The 24,412-nt window shown below is 41.3% G+C and overlaps 1 protein-coding gene and 1 long non-coding RNA gene across 7 annotated transcripts in view; one reads left to right on the forward strand and one right to left on the reverse strand.

Moving 5' to 3' along the window:
• On the reverse strand, positions 1-24,314 carry SEPHS1 (selenophosphate synthetase 1). Of its 6 annotated transcripts, XM_057498206.1 has the most exons (10): positions 23,319-23,450; positions 21,759-21,879; positions 20,933-21,187; positions 16,146-16,249; positions 14,198-14,305; positions 13,141-13,295; positions 9,847-9,937; positions 7,851-7,950; positions 3,733-3,945; positions 1-1,895 (listed from the first exon to the last, which is right to left on the reverse strand). In XM_057498206.1, the coding sequence occupies exons 3-10, from the start codon at positions 21,123-21,125 to the stop codon at positions 1,681-1,683; spliced, it is 1,179 nt and encodes a 392-aa protein (XP_057354189.1). In that variant the 5' UTR covers positions 21,126-21,187; positions 21,759-21,879; positions 23,319-23,450; the 3' UTR covers positions 1-1,680. The 6 variants fall into 6 exon arrangements, with proteins under 6 accessions (XP_057354189.1, XP_036763978.1, XP_057354190.1 ...); XM_036908083.2 differs by lacking the exons at positions 21,759-21,879; positions 23,319-23,450 and adding an exon at positions 24,012-24,314 and having other exon boundaries at positions 20,933-21,202; XM_057498207.1 differs by lacking the exon at positions 21,759-21,879 and having other exon boundaries at positions 13,141-13,262; positions 20,933-21,202; positions 23,319-23,456.
• LOC130682912 (uncharacterized) overlaps positions 24,132-24,412 on the forward strand; it is a 17,449-nt gene continuing 17,168 nt past the window's right edge. Inside the window, exon 1 of the long non-coding RNA XR_008996361.1 lies at positions 24,132-24,224. This is a non-coding gene — a long non-coding RNA (uncharacterized LOC130682912). The remainder of the gene's footprint in view (positions 24,225-24,412) is intronic.

Here is a 24,412-nt window from a genome sequence, read left to right on the forward strand (position 1 = left end):
TTCATTTTACTCAGAGGGTTCCAACACATTTTATTTTGTAGACCACTGGTTTGTAGCTTTTGAGAATCAGCATCTGCATAAATCCCTATCAAATGTCCAGTCACTTTCAGTTCTGTTGCAGCCTCCCAGGTCCTGCACACCGACCTTGTGGCTTGAGCCCCAGTCACAGGCGGGCTCCTAAAGGAGGATGCATCCGAGGCAAAGCCTCTTCCAGTGGCTTCATCTCCGAGTTCTCAAACTGAGTGGCTTCCTTTGGCAAGGTCATCTGTTCACTTGGCTTTGGTGCCTGTAAGCGGGAAGTGTTCAGAAACTTGCAGTGATGTGCTTTTCTCTTAGGCAGACACTTGAGTCAGTGCACTTGTGCTTAAGGACAGGATCCCTCCTAATCGTTTAGTAGGTTAAAAGGTAAGGAAGCCTCTGTTTTTAAGTAACACAGATAAACACCCTTTTAGATCACCTATTTATTCTAGAACTACAAAATTTAATTCAAGAAAATATAGGTCCCATTAAAGACTTGAAAGTTTTATAAAACTAAAATCTAGTTTTCCCCAATAAATTGTATTTTAGCCAAAGCCCTCCCAATGCTTCTAAAATAACACTAAAAGGGGCATCTGATTATACAATAGCAATAAAAAAAATTAAATATTTATTTGAATAACAAGTTTAAGGTTGAGCTGCAGTGTTGGCAATGCAGCTTTTTAACACAGATCACAAAAAGCGTGCACAAAAAAGTACTTGCGCAAAGGACAAAATAATGCTAAGAATTAGGCTAAATAGTTGGTTTTAAGAAAACAAAAGGCCTAAAATCACTATACAAAATATAAAATGTATTAAACACTACCATTCACAGAACAGCTTTTATTATTGATTATATTTAAAAATTATGTGTCATTAATTATATATTGAATTGTAAATGACTATTATACATGAACCCCCTTTTGGAAGGCAATTCCTTGTTGCACTATAGAACATCTAATTACATTGCAAAAAGTATCTTTTGCTATCAATAAAGAAAAGTTGGTATTAATGTAAATATTAGGAAGGCTACAAAAAAAAAATGTCTTGTCTTCAAAGTGCTTTCCATGCAGAGTTAAGCACTTGCCTTGTTTAACTGAGTGCAGTATTGGGAAATGAACAGGATCAAAGAGATGCTCTTGACTTTGAAGACTCGGCTTTACAAATCAAAGACTGGGAAGGAATCATGCAACCCTCTTACTATAGGGATACCACTGTGTCACTTACCAATTGTCTTTCCAGAATACCATTTTAGACACTTAAAAAAAATCAGACCGATAATGATAAATACACATAAAATGAAAAGGTACTAACTGCTATTTGACACTACAATTGGTAATGTCTGTGCTGTGTGAAAGCACCTTTAAAAAGAGCCTATGCGGCAAGAGATAAGTGTCTAAAGATTCAAAATGAATCAACAGTATTGGATAACAATATAAGTCTCAACTCAGAAGCTGCCTCAAGATTAGGTGCATCTTCAGTTAATGTAACAGGAAAAAAAGTTAATGTTTTTTATTTTATTAATTGCATCCATTCACAAATTGACCTAAGGTCACCATATGTGTAGACACAATGAGATTTTATTGTTTATAGTCTTTAATTGAATTGATGAAAAAGGAAATAGATCTATTTAAAAACAAAACCAAATAGTAATTTCTGTCTAGATTAAGAAGTGGCACCAGGTGTGGGATTCACATTTTGAGTGCCCACTTGTGGTGCCACTTCGATGATCCGGGGCTTGTCTATGATCCTGGCTGTGCGATTGCCCTTTTCTACGATGCCAATAATCCATGCTTGGTGACCTTCCCCATATTTGGGGGACTTTATCTCTGCACAGAACCGAGCCGCCTGCTCACGTGGTAAACAGATAAGAAGGCCTCCTGACAAAGGGAAAAGAAAGGTTGCCAGTTAGCTGTGATGCTCTGTAAGCGCTTCTATCCCACTCTCTCTGATATTCTTCTGTACAGATCTACATCAACCAACAACTTGTTTCTGTCTGTGTGCAAGCTGCCTTCTACACTCAACTGGGAAGTCTGCTCTGTTCTGCCTTCACCTATTCCACAGATTAAACTGTAAAGTGATTCAGCAGTTTCTTGGTAAAATTTGACTATGTTAAAACACACACATACAAGAAACTTTAAATTGCAAATAACCTATCTGTGAATCATTTAATGCTCTGCAGGAGCAAGGTATTTGAGGCCTCAGTAACATATGGGTAGTTATTTTTTCCAAGCTACATTGAAAAAAATTTTTTCTCTTAAAGAGAACTACCCTTAGGAGTTGGGGAGAGAGAAAGGGATTAGGGGGAATTATGATTAGCACACATAATGTAGGGGGTCACAGGGAAGGCAGTACAGCACAGAGAAGACAAGTAGTGACTCTATAGCATCTTACTATGCTGATGGACAGTGACTGTAATGGGGTGTGGGGGGAACTTGATAATATGGGTGAATCTTAGTAACCACAATGTCTTTCATGAGAACCTTCATAACACTGTGTATCAATGATACTTTAATAATGAAAAAAAAAGAGAACTACCCTTTTTGATTTGATTCTCTACATGGATTCCACATTTTTGTATTTTTAGTTTTTAAATTGAAATAATGAAAGAATATATGCCTTACAGTATCTAGGTTCTATAAGTGGCCCTCATCATCAAAACAGAAGTATAAAATAAGTTAAAATAAGCTACTTCAGTAGCTAGGACAGAAACTTTTGTGTGTAAATGTAAGCAGAAATAACACAATCAGGAAAAAACACATAGATTTACAAAACATAAAAACTTCTCACTTTTGAATAAAGGAAACAAAACTGAATTTGTTGGTAATATTCACATATTCATTCAAGATTTCTCTCATACCCACCAGGTGGCAGGCACTGCTCAAGCCAGATGCTGAAACAAGAACTCTGTTGCTCTCTTGGGGCTTATTTCTAGAAAATGGATTTTGCTTTTTTTTCAAAGAGAAGTTGAAGGGTCCTCTACAGTGGCTGGATGAGGCCTGCTGGAGAGCCCTTGTAGAGGGCTGATGTCTGGGCAAGGCTTTGTGTCTTCTGGGGAGCTGTGACAAATGCTATAACCATGCCCATACCAAACTGACGTAGTCTGGTTTCCTCGGGGTGGGAACTAGGCATGGATATTTTTTAAATCTCCAGATGATTCAACTCTTTTGGCCAGGGTAGGGAAACTACTGAGATTAAAGTAGAGAAAACAGAAATATGAGAGACTGAAAAAAAAGGGATAGGAAACATAAAGGATGAAACATTAAGAACCAAGGTAAAGGGAAAAAGAAAAAATGGGAAATGGCATTTTGGAGACATACTATACATATTTTTCATTCTTAAAACAGCAATTTTAGAGGTTTCCTTTTTTACAGGAAATACAGCCTGTTCAATCTACCTATAGGTATTATTTCAAGTTTCCAATGAAAATTGAGTAATGACTTATTTTTCCCATACTCCCTCCCTCCCGTCCTATCACCAAGCACAAAAACACTAGACTAAAATAACGCAGCTTGATCACATACAGGAGGGCAAGGGACAGGTAACCAACAGCAGCGGAGGGGGCTGGGAACATTAGTTGCTATGAAGGCCAAGGTTATCAGCACTGACCTCACACAAGGTGGGGTCATGCCCATGTACCTGGCTTCTTCCTTCTCATGGGACTTCCCTTCAGCCTCACTAGTTTAATTCTCAGATCTAGGCCCAGCATCTTCATACCTGATGTCTCGGGGCAGGTCCCATGCATGAGGCCAAACATGTTTCCGCAGGCCTTGCTCACAGCAGCCATCTTGGCCAGGACAGGAAGGTTGTGAATCACAAAGGACACCTCGTTCCTCTGCTGCTTGGCCAGGTTCTGTGCATGACCCAAAATCCCAAAGCCCGTGATGTCAGTGGCAGCATGGGCGTTGAACGTGTGCATGAGTCCTGCAGCTGAGAGGACAGAGTTTATTATTATCTAGTATAAAATGGAGACTATCTGAGAAAAAAAACCTTTCCTCAACTCAGAATCTTAAATATGCTTTGATATCAAAATTCCTAATTTGTCAGGGAGATAGCATGTGGGAATAATGAAAATACAATTCTAAAATATCAAAACCCAAAGTGAAATTCTGAAAGTTAATTTAATACACTTTATTTTTTGGAGTAGTTTTAGGTTTACAGAAAAACCGAGGAAGTTCCCATACACTCCCCTCACCTCCCATCATTAACATCAAACACTACTATAGCACATTTGTTATAAGCGATATACTAATACATTATTCTTAACTAAAGGTCATACTTTACATTGGGGTTCACTTTTGATGTAGGTTATGGAGTGTTGAAAAATGTATGACACTTCTCCATCATTACAGTATCACACTGTGTATTTTCACAGCCCTAAAAATCCTATGTTCCACCTATTCATTCCCCCCGCTCCCCACAAACTCCTGGCCACCACTGATCTTTTTACTGTCTCTATAGTTTTGTCCATTCTAGAATGTAATGTAGTTGGAACCATACAGTATTTGCTCTTGTCAGATTGGTTTTCACTTAGTAATATTAATATGCACTTGAAGTTCCTCCCTGTCTTTTCATGGCTTAAGAGCTCATTTCTTTTTAGCACTGAATAATATTCCATCATCTGGATGTACCACAGTTTACCCATTCACCTACTGAAGGACTTCTTGGTTGTTCCAAGTTTTGGCAATTATGAAGCTGCTTCAGACATGTTTGTGCAGGTTTTTGGGTGGATGGAAACTTTCAGTTCACTTGGATAAATGCCAAGGAGCACAAATGCTGGAGCATGTTAGTATATTGGCATAGTTAATATAGTATACTGCCAGAAACTGCCAAACCATCTTCCAAAGTGGCTGCACCATTCTGCCTTCCCACCAGCAGTGAATGAGAGTTCCTGCTGCTCCACATCCCTGTCAGCATTTGGTGGTGTCAGGGTTTTGGATTTTAGCCATTCTAATAGGTGTGTAATGGTATCTCATCATTTTAATTTGCAACTCCCTATTGACATATGATGTGGAGCGTCTTTTCACATGATTGTTTGGCAGATTCTGTATCTCTTCTTTGGTAAGGTGTCTGTTTAGATCTTTTGCCCATTTTTAAACCTGTTTTTTTTCTTAATGTTGCATTTTAAGAGTTCTTTGTATATTCTGGATACCAGTCCTTTATCAGATGTGTATTCTGTAAACATTTTCTCCCAGCCTGTGGGTTATCTTTCCATCTTCTAGTGTCTTTCACAGAGCAGAAGTTTTTTATATTAACAAAGTCCAACTTGTCAATTCTTTTCTTTTACAGATAGTGCTTTGGTAGTCATCACCAAAACCAAGATTACCTAAATTTTCTTCTACGCTATATTCTAGAAGTTTAACAGTTTTGCATTTTACATTTAGGCCTACAATCCATTTTGATTTCTGGGAAGGGTGTTAAGGTCTGTGTCAAGACTCATTTTTTTGTATGTGGATGTCTAGTTGTTCCAGCACCATTTGTTGAAAAGATAATCCTTTCTCCATGGAATTGTCTTTGCTCCTTTGTTAAAGATCTTTTTAAAAAAATAACTGAAGATTTTGTGGCTAAGTATTACATATATTTGGTTCAAAGTTATTTGGGCGAAGTTGAAGAAAAGAAGGAAAGAGACAAAGAAATACATTTAACTGTACTCCTATTATGTTAATGTGTGTGCGCAATTTAAGTAGTAGCTTAAAACCTATACATGCTGAAGTTACTCTACAAGAAGATATGTCAAAGAAATAATCAATCCTCCCAGGTTTTCTTCCGCCTGCTACTTCTATAGCTTTTCTTCTTCCTTCCTAATTACAACCCTTAAATAGAATTCGTGCCACATATCGAATTTACCGAGTATCATAATTCTTCCAAGTGGTAAAGACACCTCAAGACAAAGGCTGGGCATAGAAGCCACAGGGCATAAATATGCAAAGAAGTAAAAAGCTAACCTTTTCAAACAATAAGGCTTCTCTCTCACTTACCAACTTTACATTTCCCTGTATGGCCCCGGAAGATGACTGGTTAGCCAGAGACGGGTAAGATTCCTCAAGGGAGGAACAACCTAAGACAGGCACAGTCGCAGTGGTGTCATCAGGTGAGAAATTGGGGATCAACAGAGGTGAGGCTTAGAACCTCACCCCCCCCGTTCTGAGAGAAATCTTCTGCATACGTGGATGTTTTATTGCCCGTGTCTAGCTTGGATTAACACAGTCTACAGGCACACACCTGATCATTTACATTTGCTCTCTTACAACACTAAACTGTTTTCTACCTTTATCTTGTATCTAACCTACCACTTCAGCATTAACAATAATAATAATAAAGAGAAAAATGTGGTATCCACATATAAATCAAGTATAAAAATCAAATGAATATTCATATTTGAACTGTTTATAGTTCATAATGCATGAGCAAAACCGAAAGCTTCTGTGATGACTGCCCTTGTAATGTTCACCATGTAAGAATTTGTACTCCATGTAAGAACTTGTTTGTTATGCTTCAGAAGATTGGAGACTGACGAAAATTAGGCTTGGGGTGGATTAATGACAGTGCATTGAGCATTGGATTGACCCCCCTATACAGAATTTTATTGTTGTTAACAACCATTTGATCAATAAATATGAGAGATGTCCTCACACACACACACACACACACACAAAAAAAAAATATATATATATATATATATATATATATATATATATATATATACACACTTCCAATTGTAAAATAAATAAGTAACCAGGATGTAACGTATAGCTTAAGGAATATAGTCAAAATATTGTAACAACTTGGTATGGTGATAGCTGGTACCTAGAATTATCATGTATATAAATGTTGAATCACTGTGTTGTACACCTGAAACTAATGTAATACTGTGTTGTCAACTACCCTTCAATAAAAAATAATTATCTAAAAAAAAAAAAACATTTAACTCCATTTCTGATGGCTGGCTCAGGGAACCCTGAGAAACTAAATGAAGAGCGATTTTTTTTAGGACAAGATTTTTGAACTTCATGTTTATCCTAACTTCATCTTCAAGTATCTTCAAAGTTTTGCAATAGGAAGCCACACAACCCCAAGTCCTTAAATTCAAAATGCAATTAATGATGAGAAAGTTCGTCTTTCCAGAATAAAAATTATGTAAATTTCCGTCACTAGCTTATATAAATGGAATGTACAATGTCTGAGAGCAATGTTTATAGTTAGACAGACTTGGGTTTGAGAATGGAAATTGTATGTATTTCTTTTATGTTTTGCCTTTTGGCCAAAGAGGTAAAACGGGGTGCCATTCACAAGACTGTTAATAAGAAAATGTCCATGAACTACCAAAAAGAATACTAGAGTGTGGAAGGCAAAGTTCACTCAATCTGTGTTTAATGAGCACCTGTTGTGTGTCCACTCTTCTAAGCCCTGTAAATACAACAGAAAAATTCCTGTCCTCTTGGAGCTTACATTTTAAATGCTGGTTTGCTTGTTAGTCATCTTCATAGAGCAACCACACAGATGCTTTCCCAGAAATGCTTCTGCTGGCACATTAGAGGTTAGGACTTCAAAGACCCATGAGAAGAGTGGGTTCCCACTCATGACCTATGGGCCCCAAGCCAGGTACCTATAGAAGCAGGTCCACAGTCACTGGCCAGGTTTGGCCCAGGTAAGAGTGGTTTTTTGTTTTTTTTTAAACTATGTTTAAAGAGTTATTTGGTGTGTTGGGGGCGGGGAGGGATAGGAAATCAGTGCAACTGGGACTGTATATTGCCCACAAAGCCAAAGTTGTTTCCCTCCTGGCCCTGTTTGGAAAGCTTGACAACCCTGTAAGAGTTGAGCCATCCGCTCAGTACCTGTTCTGTTGAGTCTTGCCATATTCATCATCGCCTCCTGGTATGCCAACTCTACATCTTCTTGGGTGACCACTAGTTTAATTTTATTCCATTTTTCAGGCTAGTAAGAGGAACATAAGTGAGGGAGAGAAGTGAAAAAATGTGATTAATCTTTACTTCTAACTTCTGAGAGAAAGTGCATATATTATCCTTTGTCATCTTTTGGGGGAGTTTTATCTAATTTTGTACACAAAATTAAGTTTTCTAACATTTTTTTCTGTGACATTTTAGATGTCCAACAGACTTTTCATTATGGCATCTTTCCTGTTCTCAGCCTGCCTTTCTGTAGACAGATGCAATTTACTGGTATGGACACCCAGCAGGGGCACATGGCTGCTGGGTGTAGGCAACACAAGCTGTGTAAACGCTGGGTGCAGTTTCTCCTGGGCTGGGGGTAAATCACATCCTGAATAGTTCTGAGTATCCTTTAGTTCTCCTCATCTCCCCTATTAGGACACTGGCTTTCACTTTTCACACAGTTACACTTTTACTGACTTTACCTGTATTCGGGATCAAGTCATCTTGATGGACAAATCAATTTGAAACAACTCCAACTGCGTGCACACTGACGCCATTCGTGCGTGACCACAAAGGAGATACAAGCCAGGAAGAAAAGGTGTTCCCCATTTTCCCTCAGCCTGATTTTGGAAGAATCCAGCATCACTATGCTGGGCTCAGGAAGTCCTAATGGCCCATTAAAGGCCCTCATCCACACAACCTCTCCTTCCTTTTTCAAATCACACCCAACAATCTACACTCAATGGAGTTAACAACTTAAGGTTTTCTACATGCTCCTCCCTTATCCTGCTGCCCCCATCTCTCCCACAGAGGTACCAACTATTCTGAAATTGATACTTGTCACTCCTCTGCCTTTCAAAAAACAGTAGTCATACACATATAGATGCCTAAACAACATATATACTCTGGTTGCTTCTGTCCTTCATGAAAAGGGTATTGTGATGTTACACAGTCTTTGGAACTTGCTTTTTTCAACTCTAAACACTTTTTAAAAACTGGCAAAAAAAAAAAAAAGCAAAGGTGATGTCAAATTGGGGGTGGGGAGGAGAGAAGAATCCCAAACCCCTCGTTCTCTGCTTTCAGCTCCTGTGCTAAATTACTCCGACCTAGACAGTCGTACTGAAGCAACTCTGTGGCTACTGCCTTGTAATGGCAGTAATGAAGACAAATTTTAAATTAAGTATGGTTAAAGTTCAGTGGAAACCTGACTCAGGATAAACATCTTGACAGTCTAGATGCTTTCTTCACAGGGCAACTGTTTACCAAAATGTTCCAAGTCACTAATTAGTTTAAAAAGACAAAAACCACCAAATAAAAATAACCAAGATCTTGTGACTAAAATAATTTAAACTGTCAATAACCCTGGCCTTATTAATACCCCAAATGCCACACTTTCCTCACATTCTTCTCCATGTTATTTTCAGTGATGCTTAAGGTATGAAAGATAAAGCAATCTCAGCACCAAATAAACAGAGGACCAGAGCCCACTACCTCTCAAATTCTCTTTATCGGCATACCTTTGAAGCCCCCAGCTGGGGCTTACTCACTTTAAGCATTCAACACATGAAACTTTGATTTAATACAAGAATATGCCTAGGATTTCTGTAAGGACTTCATTGACCCTGAAGTCCTCTAGTAGTAGAACTAAAGGAACTCATTTTTTGGAGACATACTGATGACAGAGGCGATCTGGATCTGACACACGTTAGGACGTGTCCCAGGGCAGGGGATTCCCCTGCAGTCGAGAAGCAGGCTGACTTCATGAGCAGCTGTAGCTTCTGTAGAAGCACACGCCCCAGCTCGCAAAGACTGAAGAGCTACGAGTATGACCTGACATGTAAAGTGGACGCCCCTTCTCTCCAAGCCCTCCAACCAAGCCACCACAGCCCTGCAGTCTCAGGGCTCAGCCCCACCCCAACTCCGGGAGCGGCTCACTCACAATGTCCAGCCACTGGTGTACGGCCACAGCCACTTGTGTTCCCAGAGGTTTCGTCAGCACAAGCACATCCCCTGGCACTGCATTATCTGGCCTGAAGAAAAGAACAAGGGAAGGTTCTAGCCAAATTAACCAAGAAATGCATTACCAGAAAACTGGAGAAAGAAAAAGCTGGAAAAACATTTCCGTGTGACAACACTTACTTAAATTTAAGCCAACTACCACAATGTATTAGAGCCTTGCAACTTGCTACTGAGACTGCTGTGGAAACCAACACATTCTGAGAGAAAACTGCAGAGACCACCAATTGCCTACAAGATCCCGCTTTCCTTAAATAAAGTGTACAAGCAAGCAAATCACTTAGCCTTCAAAGGCAAAGGCCCGCTGGGCTCTGATCAGCCATGCTCATGTGTAATTTTCAGTACAGACCTTCATGGTTCTGAGGCCACAAGACTTCTGAACTAAGACTTGTTTCATGTCACTTATGTGGCAGAGATGAAGGTGAGATTTCTCAGGCTATGGAATCTGGCTCAGATCTGTGGGTCTCATGTTTTGGTGATTTCAGTCAGCACCAAATTCTCAAACTCAGACCAACAATGAGTTTCCTTGGCTTTTGCGTCTTAGAGACAGGAAGGAGGCAACGACCAGAGAGAGAGACCCACACCATTTGAAAGGTAAGAAGAAACGACCCCTAAGAATCCTTCCCGGTTCTCCATAGCTGAACAATTGTGATAGTGCACTAGCTTTTTGCAATGGCCATAAGCAATTTAGGCCAGCTTTGAAGATAATGAAGTTTTAGGCCTTTGGATAAGGATTGTTTGTCTATGGATCAGAAGTCAGCTTTGAAATTGTACATATCTTCCATTAAAGAAAATACTCAGATTTGATTAAAATTGGGCAGGGAAGATGGTGCTTCTGTGATGTGAACAACTCAGTACTTTCTGATACCATTTTATTTTCAGAATGACAAGTGATCTCAGTTTTCTCATCTGTAAAATGAGGCTGAAAATCACCTTTACAGGATTTTTTAAAGATTTAAATAAGATAACATGTGAAATGTAGTTTATGAATAAACATTTGTATATTATACTTATTCAATCACCCTAATACAAAAAGCACCAAGAAGAAATAAAATGGAAGACCATTTGGGGTTTCCCTGATCATTTGATTCTGAAAATAAAGCCATGTTTAATATAAAAAAGAGAGAGAGAGATAGAGTGCCCACAGATCCCTCAAATGCATGCCTGCCACGCCTGCTCCTGCACTGCCGGGATGCAGGTCAATGCTCACCCTCCCTGCTGCCATTCCATCCCAATGGCAGACGATTCAATCACCCAAGTCCATTAAAAAGTCCAGGGGCACAGACTTAAAAATTAACAACTAGCTCCCCAACTCACCTACAATATTTGTGTCCACTGTTAGCTTCACAAAGAATAATTCTGCGATGATATACAAGAAACCCATTTTCTAAAAACTAAATCTTAAGATATGTATGTCTTTCAATTCTGACTCAGTCATACCTTAAGCTGGTTTGTTCTTGCACATCACTGGTCATGTGCAACCTACAAAAATTGGTATCAGCAAGTGTGATAAAATTACTGTTTTTTTTCCTAAGTTACAGGCACCATTTTATGAAGTACAATCACATGTATAGGCTCATTCATATTTTGCAAAGTAAACATACATGCTGTTGACAAAAAATAATTCATTGATAATTTTTTCCTAACTTCCTCTGTTGCTAAGTTCTCTTTCTACTGAAAAGCTGAAATGGGTGACAGAGATGGGCTTCAGAATCTCCCATACCACTTACGAGGAAAGTTTGAAAACTACTGACATAACATAGGGAAACAAAACTTTGATTTAAGTAAAATACAAACCCTTAACATGAAAGCTCTCAGTGATTCTAAAGGGAGCTCCCATCAATTAAAAAATGGACGAAAAACATACTCAACTTTTACTCACAGGATTAAGGCTTAAAACCACCAAACAGAATAACAAAGACCAAGAAGTCTGTTATTGGACCATGTTAGTTAGATGTGGGGAAACTGGCACTCATATTCAGCTGCTGGTGGAACAAAAACTGGTGCAGCCTCTCTGAAGGGCAATCTGGAGTTGCTCTCAAAATGGCAGGGCATATATATTTAACCAGCAATGCCGTTTTGAAAAATTTCTTACCAAGAGTCACACAAATACAAAATGATCTACATAAAAGGTTACTCAATAGAGTACCCTTTGTAATGTCAAAATAATTGGAAAAAAATCTAAATGTTAATAGTAAGTGGTTAAAAATAGCCAAGTCTGATGAAAGCCTTGGAAGGGAGCCTGGTGTTCAGGGATGGGTGAGGGACTCTGCCTTGTCCATCCCCTCAAACCTTTCAAATTCTGAACCATGTGAGCACAGCGCTATTCAATACCTATGCACAAGTAAGATAAACAAACTGAGCTTCTACTTCCTTCAGAGAATAAGACAAGGTGGCTTTTTTTTTAACAAGACATCAAACATGGAAAGTGACAACTCTTGTTAAGAGAAACTTCTCCAAACATCTATATTGAATGACCATATGAGGGAATATTATTCAGCCATAGAAAGTACTACTTACACATAACAACATGAATGAACCCTGAAAACATTACAATAAGGGAAAGAAGCCAGACACAAAACACTACATAATGTATTATTCCATTTATAAGAAGTGTCTAGAATAGGTAAATCCACGAGGCAGGAAGTAGATTAGCAGTTCCTAGGGGAGAAGGGAAGGAAGGGACTGAGAGTGACCAACCACTTATGGATATAGGGTTTCTTTTTTGGGGTTATGGAAATGTCTGGAATTGCACAGTGGTTATGGTTGCACAACCTTCTAAATACTAAAAATCTATGAATTGTAAACCTTAAAAAGTTAAATTTCATGTTACATGAAATTTTGTTACATGAGCTATGCTCCAATACAAAAAAATCTAAAATTTTAAAAAACAGGAATGCAGCACTAATACATGCTACAGAATGGATGAACCTTAAAAGCACTATACTAATACAATGTGAGGTGAAAGAAGCCAGGACAGGGGCAGGGGACATGCAAAGCAACAGCCAGGGTGATAGGCTTCCTGTTGGGAAAATGAAGATGTCCTGAAATCAACACTGCTAATGGTTTCACGACTCTGTGAATATCCCAAAGATCACTGAATTGTATACTTTAAGTGGGTGAATTGTGTGGTACGCAAATAAACATCACAATAAGTCTATTTAAATAACAGGAAGAGAGAACCAGGCCAGGTGACAAGAAACAAAAATCAACTTACATGATAAATTCATTGGGCTGGCAGACAGTTGTAGCCACTCCACCCAAAACAATCCAGGGATTTAACACTGTTTGGCCACCTGTTACAGACGTTCCTGCCTCCTCTGCTGCATCTTTAAAACCCTGTATAATTAGGGGCATCACTTTATCCCTTTCCTAGGGTTTAAAAGGACACAGGTTAAAAGTCACGTAATTCAGTTCAAAACCCTGAAAAGAAAGTCTACACTTACGGCTATAAAAAGGCTAACACCCTAAAATAAGTCCTGAAGTTTACCGACAGGGCAGGAGTAACAGAAAGAAGTAGGGAATAGTTTACATTGCAGACACTTCATGCAAAGGTGGACGATGTTCTAGATCACAATGTGGGTGAAGCTGAGACAACAGAGAAGTAAATGACTGGGTACACAGGTCTTGCCCTTATTCTGAGCCAGTTTTTTACATGGTCCTTAAGAATTTCAAGACTGGCTTAGTCCACATCACATGCCCTTCTGACAGCTGTGCAAGCGCACACTGTGGGGCAGAAAAGGGTCTACTGGGAACTCTGATTTCTATGAGGCAGGGCAAAGTTCTTTTTGGTGGAAAAAACAAGTACATTTAAAAAATAATCTACATGGAAATCATCTCTGTGTCAAAGAACAGGTACAGGAAGCAAGGCCACAGACACTGCCAGGCGAGCACATGGACACATGTGACATGGGGGCTCAGCGCCGTCCACAGCAGCGATCCAACCAGCAACCAGAGGGCGCCTGCTGGGTGTTAAGGCCAGTGGTGCAGAGGTGCTAGTACTAAGGACCGAACATTATTAGTACAAATACTAATGTCTTGGCTTCAGTCTGCCCAGAAGAGATTCAGGGAAGCAGGTAGTAGCAATGAAAACAGGAATAGGCCAGACTCTACTTTAATTCAATGATGAACTGCAAAAAAGTGGAGAGCTGGGTGGAATACAGAAGCCACACAGCCTGGGCTCCTCACTTCACAGCTGGGGATGGAGGGCTAGCCAGTCAGATGGCCCGGCCAAGACAGCAGACGAGAAAGCAGCTGGACTGTCTCCTACTTACCCTGTCGGTCATTTTATTGCTGATTCCGAGGAGCATCAGCATATTGTCACATTCTGTGACCCCCATTGCATAGAGGTCACTGAGGACATTGGCACATGCTATCCTGCCCTGGAAGAGAGGGGAGGAGTGAGAAAGGGCAATCGGGGACTTTCCATGTGGAGAAGCACAGAGCGAGCCTGCAGAGTGACCCCAGAGGAGGGGACTTCCCAGGCACGCGGACTCTGTCTTTGTGATGTGCAGGCTGTTCACCTTTCCTTAATCACAGAACCACTAGGCCGTTTACTCTTTCTCAGCCATTCCTGTTAATAACGCTTCTTTCTTGTGCACAACAAATGAACTCCATGTTATTTCCCATTCTAAATATTGGGGGAAGTCTGCAATTTATTTAAAGGAGGAACAAGGAATGTGGGAGCGGCTAGGGGACCCAAGGTTGGAGCTGATGGTCTGATAGGCAGAGCTGTGGAAACAACTGTTCTGAAGTAAACCTGGCAACAGCCACTTAATCCTAAACAGAGTCTAAAAAAATGTTTACTTTATTGGTTATAGAGAAGATGGTTTTTATAACCTTGGATGGAGAAATTTTTATAGCTTCACAACTATAGAAGATAAATAGGAAAATCATCTTGTTTGAGAAACTAAAAAATACAAGAAAAAAAAATTCTAGGCCTGAAGTCAGATTGTTTTCAGTAAACTATATCATTTCGTAAGGAACCTTAAAATAGTATTCAACAGAAACATGGTCATAAAGATTTTTTTACTACCACTGGAGATTTTAAAAATGTAAGCCGCCATTATCTAGACAGTAAAAGATAACATGACATATTATCTTCTGACATAAGGACAATCAAAGCCCAAGTATCAGCATTTCAGTAGCTGTTTCACTGCTTTTCTGGGTTTTCTTTTCTCATCCTGGCAGACTGGCAGCAAGCTCAGTAGCTTCTGTGACACATTCGCAACAATAACAAGGCAACAGGTAGCTGTGACTTGGAACTGCCAACCTCTGGTTAGGGCAGCAGCAATTTACTGCCCCTTCTGTTCTGGGCTTGCTCAGGTGCTTTTAAGAGATGCTGGAAAAAAGGATGAATTCAGCTTCTATCACCTTTGCTACCTGGTCAGGTCCCACCTGACCGGGAGTTCCTCAGTACTGCTCGAGAGAACAGATGGACGTGTAGAAGCTTAACAGGTTTCCAGTAAGTGGTATGCTTGTCGCTGGCACATGAGAAGTGACATTTTGCTGTCTCGTGTGCCATTTGATCCCAGTGCCCTGGGCACACAGGAAGGATCTCTGGCATTTCCTAATAGGATGTTTCCAACCTCTTTTCAGCAACTCTTGACTGGTTGGGGGAGGGCTAAAGTGGGTGGTGGATCAAGGGGTTGCTGGCTGCAACCATGTGATGAACAACTGGGAAAAAAATCTAAGCAGGGCATGATCAGCAGCTAAGAACTTTGGTATAGCAGTTCAGATACGAATTCTACACAGCAGTACATAACACACTGAGCAGGGGAGGGACCGGAATCAGAACAAATGGTAAAGCAGCCTAACTGTGGTGAAGATGCTAAGCTCTTTATTTCTGGAAGGAAACATCTGTGATCAGTCCTATTACAGTACGGTAATATCTCTAGCCTGAAACACAGAAGCATGGAATTGACAAATGTCAAGGAAAGAAAGGTGTAAGGAAAGAAAGAAGAAAACTACAAACATGTCAGTTAATACACCCTCAGGTCCAAAGGCAGCAAAGGGCTCCCCACGTCTCCCTTAACTACTTTGCCACAGCACCAAGTGTGAGCAGGGGAGAAATCACAGCCTGTAATTGTAAGAGTCAGGGCAGGGCCAGAATGAGAGCAGTCTGGATTTAACATCCCCCCACTCCCCATGCACACCCTGCACACAACCCCAAACCAAACAAATAGCAGTTCCAGATGTAAAAACACAGCAGGTCAAACTTACCATCATGTAAGGGTCATCGACGATAGGATAAATGTAATCCGTGGTTTGAACCAAGGAAAGACCGCCATGCCTCAAAGGAATGACACAAGTATCCATTCCAATGCCTGCAAAGATGGAAGTCATCACCACCCGAAATCAAAAGGAAAAGCCATTTCATTTTATACCACAAGTGGTCTGAGTAGGGCAAATTTTGTTGTAGATACTTGTGGAACTCTGTGCGCTGCCAATGAAGCAATATGTTTCCTATCAAGAAGCATGACTGGAATAAATGTGAAACATAACTAGTTTAGGATAGAAAATAAGAATAAAATGTGTTAGTCATGAAGACTCAACTTCAATATGGCACAGCAATACAGACTTGAAGATGCCGTGAATGGAACGTTTCCTTTGGATTACCTGTTCACATGACTAGCACCACAAACATCTTTTCTAGTTACTTTCTGAGGTATTTTTAGGTATTACTGTTTTCCCAACAGAAAATTTGTCAATTATTTTACTCATATAAAATGCTGTAATTATTTCTACATTTTAGTCAAAAATGAAAATAAAAAATACAGAAAGAGAATAAAGCCAAAATACGTGTTTCTTGTTTCTAATCAAGCAAGTACATAAACACTGTGGCACCTATGTGACCTGTTAAATAGGTTCCCAAAAACGTTTTAAAAGAGGAAACCTTAAAATTTTGTTATTGTCCTTGTGAAAAACTTAAAAATGCCACCTTTACTAACTTTTACTATGAACAGGGAAAAACTGCTGAACAAGCCTGTGGTAAATATTTCAACTTATTAAAAATTATTTCTAAAAACAATTGAAAAGATAATATAGGCAATGATGGACTAATTAGAAATAATTCCCTTTTCCTGAAATCTGATGAGAAAGTCAAGCCTAGCTACTGCAGGCTACATTTCTGTTAAAATTACCTATAACACAGACTTTACACATTTAGACTGGCCTTCCCACCAAGTAAGCTGAACACAGAGTGCTTCCTATACCTCTCAAAGGATGCCAGCCTGCCCTCTGAGGAAGTACTTCAAGCTTGCAACCCAACAGCCAAAGCAGAGAAAAAAAATCAGGATGAAGTACAAAAAAATTGAGGGGGGTATGCCACCCGCTCAATTCAAAAGTCCAAACGGGTCAAAGTAAATCCTACCCGAATCATACTGCACCTTTCATGTTCTACAAACTAAAACTGCTGTGGTACAACTATCTCAGCACCACGACAGCAACCTACCAATAGAGGTTGGGTCACAGAAGCATCTTAATTTTCCAGGTCTTGAGCCATTAATACTCACAAAAAAGGTGAAATCAAGTTTAATAAAAAGTCATGGACTCTTTGAAGGCCAGTGGATTTTTTACTACACTAGATGGCCAAGTGGAGATCCAGTGAGGGAATGGAGAGTTGTCTCAGAATGGCAGGTCTCACACATGTGTGACAATGGAACAAACGATCAGTTTTGACCTGTGTTAGGTGAGGTGGATGAGATGTGTATTAGATGGTTCATCTAAACAATCTATGTGCACAGCCTCTCAGAACCTTCATCTAACAACTGTTCTTTAGTGCTCAAGTGGAAATAGGGCAAGAACCACAATTTAACTCACACTGATTCTCTCTAAATTGATCATTCCAGCAACTGGGATGTAAAATTCTTGGTTATTCCAAGTATATTACTATATGCTTTGGAAGAGTGTAACATAGTTTTCTCTTAGGTTTTCATGTAAACTATAGGACTACTGGAAGAGACACTAAAAATAGTTGAAGCTTTAAATATTTCTAATTTGAGTAACTGTAGATTTAACTATAATTGATTTGTAAAGTATTTAATTTCTATTTATCCCTAGCATCAGAGCATTTTAACTAATGACTATTGAGCATGTTTACCAAAAGACCTAACATCTCATTAGTAATGTTTTTATTTTAATTAAGTATTGAAGTATTTTTTATATATTGGATTAAATAAAATATATTAAGTTTAATTTCACATAACTTTTTAAAAATGTGACTACTAGAAAATTTAAAATTACACACGTGGCTCACATTTTATTTCTTTTGGAACAGCACTGATCTACAGTGATTGGTCTGCAAATTGCCTATCAAATTTCAAGGAAGGAAGAGAAAGATGATGAGTCTGAGATGGGTGATGGGCCTCGATAAACTAGGGTATCAAGTTGAAAGAGTCAGTCCAAAAAGACGGCAACTGGGAACAAAGAAAAATGCCAGAGGGGAGGAAGCCTCAAATTCCAGACCAAGCAGTATATGTACAATTGTCGGTAGACAATGGGGAATTCTAGAAGGTTCTCAGCAAGACTGAAACCATATATCAATTACCCAAATGATCATACTATCACCACTGCCAGCAGTGATTGACAGTTGATAGCTCTAAAGTACCAGGCAATAGAGAGATGGGCCAGGCTCTAGGGGCAATTATTTTAACATTTCTTTAGTTATAACACACCTAATAAATACGTGTACACTAAACAACTGTTACGATTCATCCTTCAATTAGTACCATCTTAGAATCCAGAACATATGATGCTTTTTTAGCAAAAAATTTAAAAACAGATAAACACACTTATGTGTATACATATATACACATACTCATCCTCTTTCCCTTCCTTGAAATTTGATAGGTGACTTGTAAACCAAATTACTGTAGACTAATGCTGTCCAAAAGAAATATACTGTGAGCCACACATTTTATATATTACACATATACACACACACATGTACTATGTATGTGGTATAGACACACAGTACACACACACACACAACACATACAACTCCTGGTACTCATAACAATTACAAACAGCATTATTATCCATTTTATAGATTGGGAAACTGAGCTCAACAGGGTTAAGAACAGGCACAGGGCAACATTAGCGACCAGTGAGTGACTGTCAGGATATGAATCTAGATCTGATTCCAAAGCAAAGTTTTGGCTTTCAAGACATACCACTTCTGTATAAGGTTTTAATACTGTGCTTTCTTCAGCATCCACTTGCTTGTAACTTGGGGTAAGTCTACCTCTAGGTAATGCTGTGAATGCAAAGTTTTGTGGATGTGCATTTTCCTGGGCAAGAATCACAGCTTTCATTTTCTTCTTAAAAACTTTGTATGACTAGACAGACCCCTTTGCCTCTGTGTTCTTTAATTTGCTTTTTCCTGCCTCTTCCCTTGCTGTCGACATCTGTCCCCTTTAGCCACTGTGAAGAAGTACAGGTGAGGCAGCCCCTCTCCCCACTTCAAACACATTTGGACTTAGAAACCAGATGACAAGCGGTAAGGTGGGTGGAGGAATCAAAGATGTATATTTCAGGTCCTGACCTGGTCAGAATTGGTTACCCAGCCTTCCTGAGCAACATGGGGCTGCTGGAAGGAGCAAATGATATGACCCATTATCAAAGTCCTTAAAGGTGCAAGGCATGGCCAGGTGCTCAGTAAGGTCAATAGGGGGAGTTATAAAGAGCAATTATTACTTTATCTGTTAAGATTTTTATTGCATTTGTTTTTGCCCATTTGGTAGCTTACTTTTCTTGAAAACATTATCTAAGAGCTTTCTTAGTATATTATTTCTTGTAAGTAAGCAGACATCCAATCCAACTCATTCACATGGTGTTCCTCCATGCTCACACACTACATGAAAATGGTTTTCAAAATGAGCTCCTGGGAGCCCTGCAGGCCCCTAGAGTATGACGTGTGAGTTCGCTTCCCTCCCAATCAAAGCAACTCTGCTTCTATCCACCTTATTTATGGGGAAGAAACCCCATAATGTATATGTACAATTGTCAAACCTGTGTTCAAAACCAATGATGTACGACAGGACTGCACAATAAAATAATGGGTGAAAATGAGTGAAATAACAACCTTATGTAAAAAAGCTGATCAAGTCACACACTGTAACGACAAAACAGCCGACCCCCTAGAATATGTGGCAGGTACTCGGAGGGCAAAGCGATCATGGTCTTGCATCATGCACTTAACAAACCACATGACAAAAGCTAACAAACAATATCCCAATAGGCTACTTCTTTCTGAGCTCTATGTTTGGGAAAAAGCAAACCACTAATGACACAGGAATTTAGTAAAGAAAAAAACATGGCTCTCAACTCCAGATGACATCTTGGGGGTTAAGTACAGATTCAGTTCAGTCTTCTCCCTTTCTGGGTCTGCAGCGTTCTTCTCCCCCCTCCCTACAGGAGCTCTTCAAACAATGCATATTGCAGAGGAACTGCCAAAAGTTCCATCAACTCAGCCACTGCTCTCAAAGCACCGCACAGTGATGCCTACGCACCACCTTTCCTAAGGCAATGAGGAGAAAGCATGCAGATAAGTTTAGGATGAAGGTCTAAAGGAGTTTCTGTTTAATCCTCAGTGAACCAGAAAATTCAGTTTAATAAAAAAATGCTTTTACTGTAATATAACTGTCTCGGGTGCATACTTCATAGTTTAAAAACTGAAAAATGGAGAGTGCACTTCTTGATGCTCTTCAAGTATTTCCTCCAAATAAGTTACAATAACTTAACACAGTTTTTTGCCCTTTGATTTTTTATTTTATTATTTTATTTTGGTATCATTAATCTGCAATTACATGAAGAACATTATGTTTACTAGGCTTCCCCCTTCACCAAGTCCCCCCCACATACCCCTGCCCTTTGATTTTTACAGAAATTAAAAAACAAAAAAAAGGACACCATATGGGAGGAGAGAAGTCTGGTTTCTGACTCACTGACTACATCACAGCCAAGATGCTCTACTCAAGGAAGTCTAAAAGAAGAAATGATTCACATACCAAGCCTTGGCATAACTGCCCCCAGAAACTGCTCATCTTCTTGGAAGTGGTTCTCTTGTAAGGATTCCAGCAATTTCTGCAGGACATCTTGGGGCACTTTGCAGCCAGTGCCCTTCAGTTCAGTGAATCTGGTTAGCCGGAAGCTCTTGTCCAATTCATAACTTTCCGGGTTAAAGGACTCCCGTGTAGACATGGTTCTTGGCCACAAGTACCTTGCAGCTGGGCTCCTCCCCTCCCTCTCCTATCAGCTGGTTTCTTTTATAGATCCACCTAGGAATCACCAAAACACACAGATACCATTAAAAGAATTCTCACCAGTATTTGCCAAGAATCAAATGAGTACATGATAGTGAAAGTAAATATGCAAAGGTTTGACATCACCCAGATGACAGGGAAACTGTGCTTTGGAGCCACATCAGTTCATCACAGTGGTGCATAAGCCAGAATAAGTCATTTCAAACAGTGGCTATACTACCGCAGACAACATCTACAGAAGGCCTGACGTGTGTGTATTGTAACTGTGGCTCTGCGGGACAGCAAGGAAGACTTCCTCTGAAGGACAATGAGCCAGATGGCTTACATGACACAGTGCCATCTTGAACATCGTCCGAAAAGTTTCTTCTAACAGGCAGTATTATGAGAAACTTTCTAGTCACTTCATGTGTTAACCTGGAATCACTATAGCAAAGAAATAAGATGTCCCGGCTAAAGCGATTTTTCTGAAGCACCTTTTGATATCTCACACAGAAATACAAAAAACCTAATAAACACTGCATGAAAAGGACACTGCACCCAAGATGTTCTACTTGGGGAAGTATAAAAAAACAATGGTTCACATACCAAGCCAAGTTGATGGAAATGCATTTAATGAAATCCTTCATGATGGTAAATTCAGTTTTAGAAAAGCATGATTTTACTGAGCCAGAAGTAAGCAACGTGACCTAAAACTAATAGGAAACCTCACTAAGGAACACAACTTGAAAACTGAAATGGCTGTTTAATACAGCAAGACTCATTTTTTTCAAGAGAGAGTGGAAAGTTCTCTGATGTTTTCATGCAGTGGTATTTCCTAGAAAGCAAACAACCCACTCAACAAACTAGTACCCACACATCATTGACAAAATATGCTACTGCTCATTACTATTTCATTGCAGAAAAAAAATGATAAACAGCTCTACAACATTAGCATTTATGGTACTTGGTACTACTGATAGTTCCTAGAACTGGAATCCCTTCTAAGTTTGAAGCATTTGGGGCTAAACCAAAAACTTACATGAGCCCCAAGGTTTACAAACCTCCAGATTGATACCTTATTGGGCATAGATTGACAGACACCCCAAGTTTTAGGGTCAGTTTCTTCTATAAATTAATGATTAAGAAAACAATTCCCCTTTATGGAGTTTTGGATCCCCTGGGAAGCACATCGCTCACTGGAAATGAATCTTACAAAGTCCGAGTTTGGGCAGTAATCCAAACTGTCTTTACAAAAACATGTTTGGGGTAAGCAGTGATTTCAGTCTGAAATCTACAACTGTAGAGGAGTAGGCCCGCCAAAACCTCAAGAAAAAAACCTGTCCAAAAGGCGAGCGGCAGGAGAGTTAAACAAGTTACGGAGATGGTCATTTTGAAGCCATTTTAGAGTTATGAAAAGTCCAATATTGACTCGGAAGGGTTTGGAACAGAAGCATCAGTCCTTTCCTCACAAAACACCCCGCATTTAACACGGCCTCACTCTCACCAGGAAAAAAAGTCAACTCACTAGGCATCAGTTATTTTCCTACCTCCAATCCCTAGCCAAGAAAATAAAAGCGGGGAGGGGAATGTGGAATTGCGGGGACTACTTCCTTTTAAACATAATTTGTGTCTTTCCAGACTTTTATGGGAGAAAAAAGTTAAAAAATACCCTGAGTCCAGAAGGGACTCAGAAGTTTTAAGATTCCAAATGGATCGAGGGACACAAACCACTCTCTCACATCGAACCTTCAAAACTTACATTGTTTTTGCAAGATTTGAGAAGGGGGAACTGCTTCGGGGAATGAGCAATTAATGGGGGGGAGTAAATGTGCATAGTTAGGGGCAGTCAGCTCCAACCCAGAAGCCTCATGTTTACACCTTTAAAACAATGACATGAATATTTAAAGACAACCGTTAACCCTTTCCTTCTTGGCCACGTTTACATTTCTTACACGAGTTCGCAAAGCGGGCCGCACAGCTCGGGGAGCCCGGTAAGTGGGGATGGAGGCGGGTGCAGCCCGGCCGGATAACTACCTATCCTCAAGCTCCTAAACCCAGGAAATAAACAAAGGGATGGCCACCGCGGCGCGGGCGCTCTCCATAAAGCATGTCGAGGGGGCAGCGGAGCGCGAAGAACGGAACGCGGGGACACCTTAAAGCGTTCTCAGGCTGCCGCCTTTAAGCGAATCGGGCCTGGGCTCTTTGTGCGGCGCGGCGGGCGGGCTGGTGGCGGCCGGGAGGAGGCAGCGCGGCGCTGGCGGCTGGGCCATGCCCGCCCGCCTGCTCTCCGGCGGCGGCGGGAACCGCGCGAGGCGGACTCTGTGAACCGGCCACGGCGGAGCGGGCGCAAGCGCTGGTACCCCGGCCCGCGGGCCGGCCGGGGTCAGACGGCGCCGCGGGCCGGAGGGCGTGGGGGCGGGGAGGCGGGGAGGCCCGGAGGCGCAGCGCGCCGCGCCCGGAGACCAGAGTGAGTGCTCCCGTCGCGCGCGAGCCGCCGCCGCGCAAAAATGTCGGCAGGCGAAAAAATTAACCCCTCCGTCGCCGCCGCCGCCTCCCCCTCCACTCCTCCCCCGCCCTCGCTCGCTCGCTCGCTCGCTCCCTCCCTCCTTCCTTCTCCGGCTCCGCGCGGCGGCAGCGGCGCAGGCGGTGCTTCTTTTTTAAAGCGGCCCCACCAAGCCCTGGCTCTGCCCCTCTCCAGGCAGCGCTGGTGTGCGCCGAATGCGCACTGCTCCCGGCGGGCCCGGGCGGCCCGGAGAGGGTTTGCACGGCCGCCATGGGCCTGCGGACGAATATTCCCCTTTAAGCCTGACGGCTCGCCCCCCCCTTCCCCAAACCAGGCGCTTACCGGTTCGCTTTGCGCCCTCCTCCTCCTCCGAAAACGGGACTCCGGCACTCCCACAATGCACCGGGCGCGGCCGGGCTCCCTTAAGCGTCGCCTGAATAAAAATGCCGCTCCGGGCGGCGACGGAGGCGGGAGAACTCGGGAGCGCCGGGGCGCCGCGAGGGCTCGGCCTGGCTTGGCGGGCCCCTGCCCGGAACCGGGTCTCCGCGTTCAGCCGTGAGCTGCGGGCGAGGGGCCTTTAAGGGCCGGCTACCTCCCTTTAAGAGGCGGCGAGCCGCGGCCGGAGCAGCGTGGCTGCGTGCGGCCCGGGAAGGGGGCGGGGGCGATGTGTAGGCCCGAGCGCTGCAATGATTGGTCTCGGGGGAGGGGTGGGGGGTTGCAAACCCGAGGAGCGGTGGCATCCG

The sequence above is a fragment of the Manis pentadactyla genome, chromosome 3, assembly GCF_030020395.1.
Source record: "Manis pentadactyla isolate mManPen7 chromosome 3, mManPen7.hap1, whole genome shotgun sequence".
NCBI classification, from domain to species: domain Eukaryota; kingdom Metazoa; phylum Chordata; class Mammalia; order Pholidota; family Manidae; genus Manis; species Manis pentadactyla.

Bases quoted from the DNA above. Each gene is read 5' to 3' on its own strand.
- SEPHS1 (XM_036908083.2), bottom strand. From the start codon at position 21,125: ATGTCTACACGGGAGTCCTTTAACCCGGAAAGTTATGAATTGGACAAG. The intron at 9,938-13,140 runs GTAAGTTGATTT...TCTTTTCTTCAG, and splicing joins CAGCCCAATGAATTTATCAT to GCCAGATAATGCAGTGCCAG. The intron at 3,946-7,850 runs GTACTGAGCGGA...CTGTCCTCTCAG, and splicing joins GGCAAGACTCAACAGAACAG to CTGCAGGACTCATGCACACG.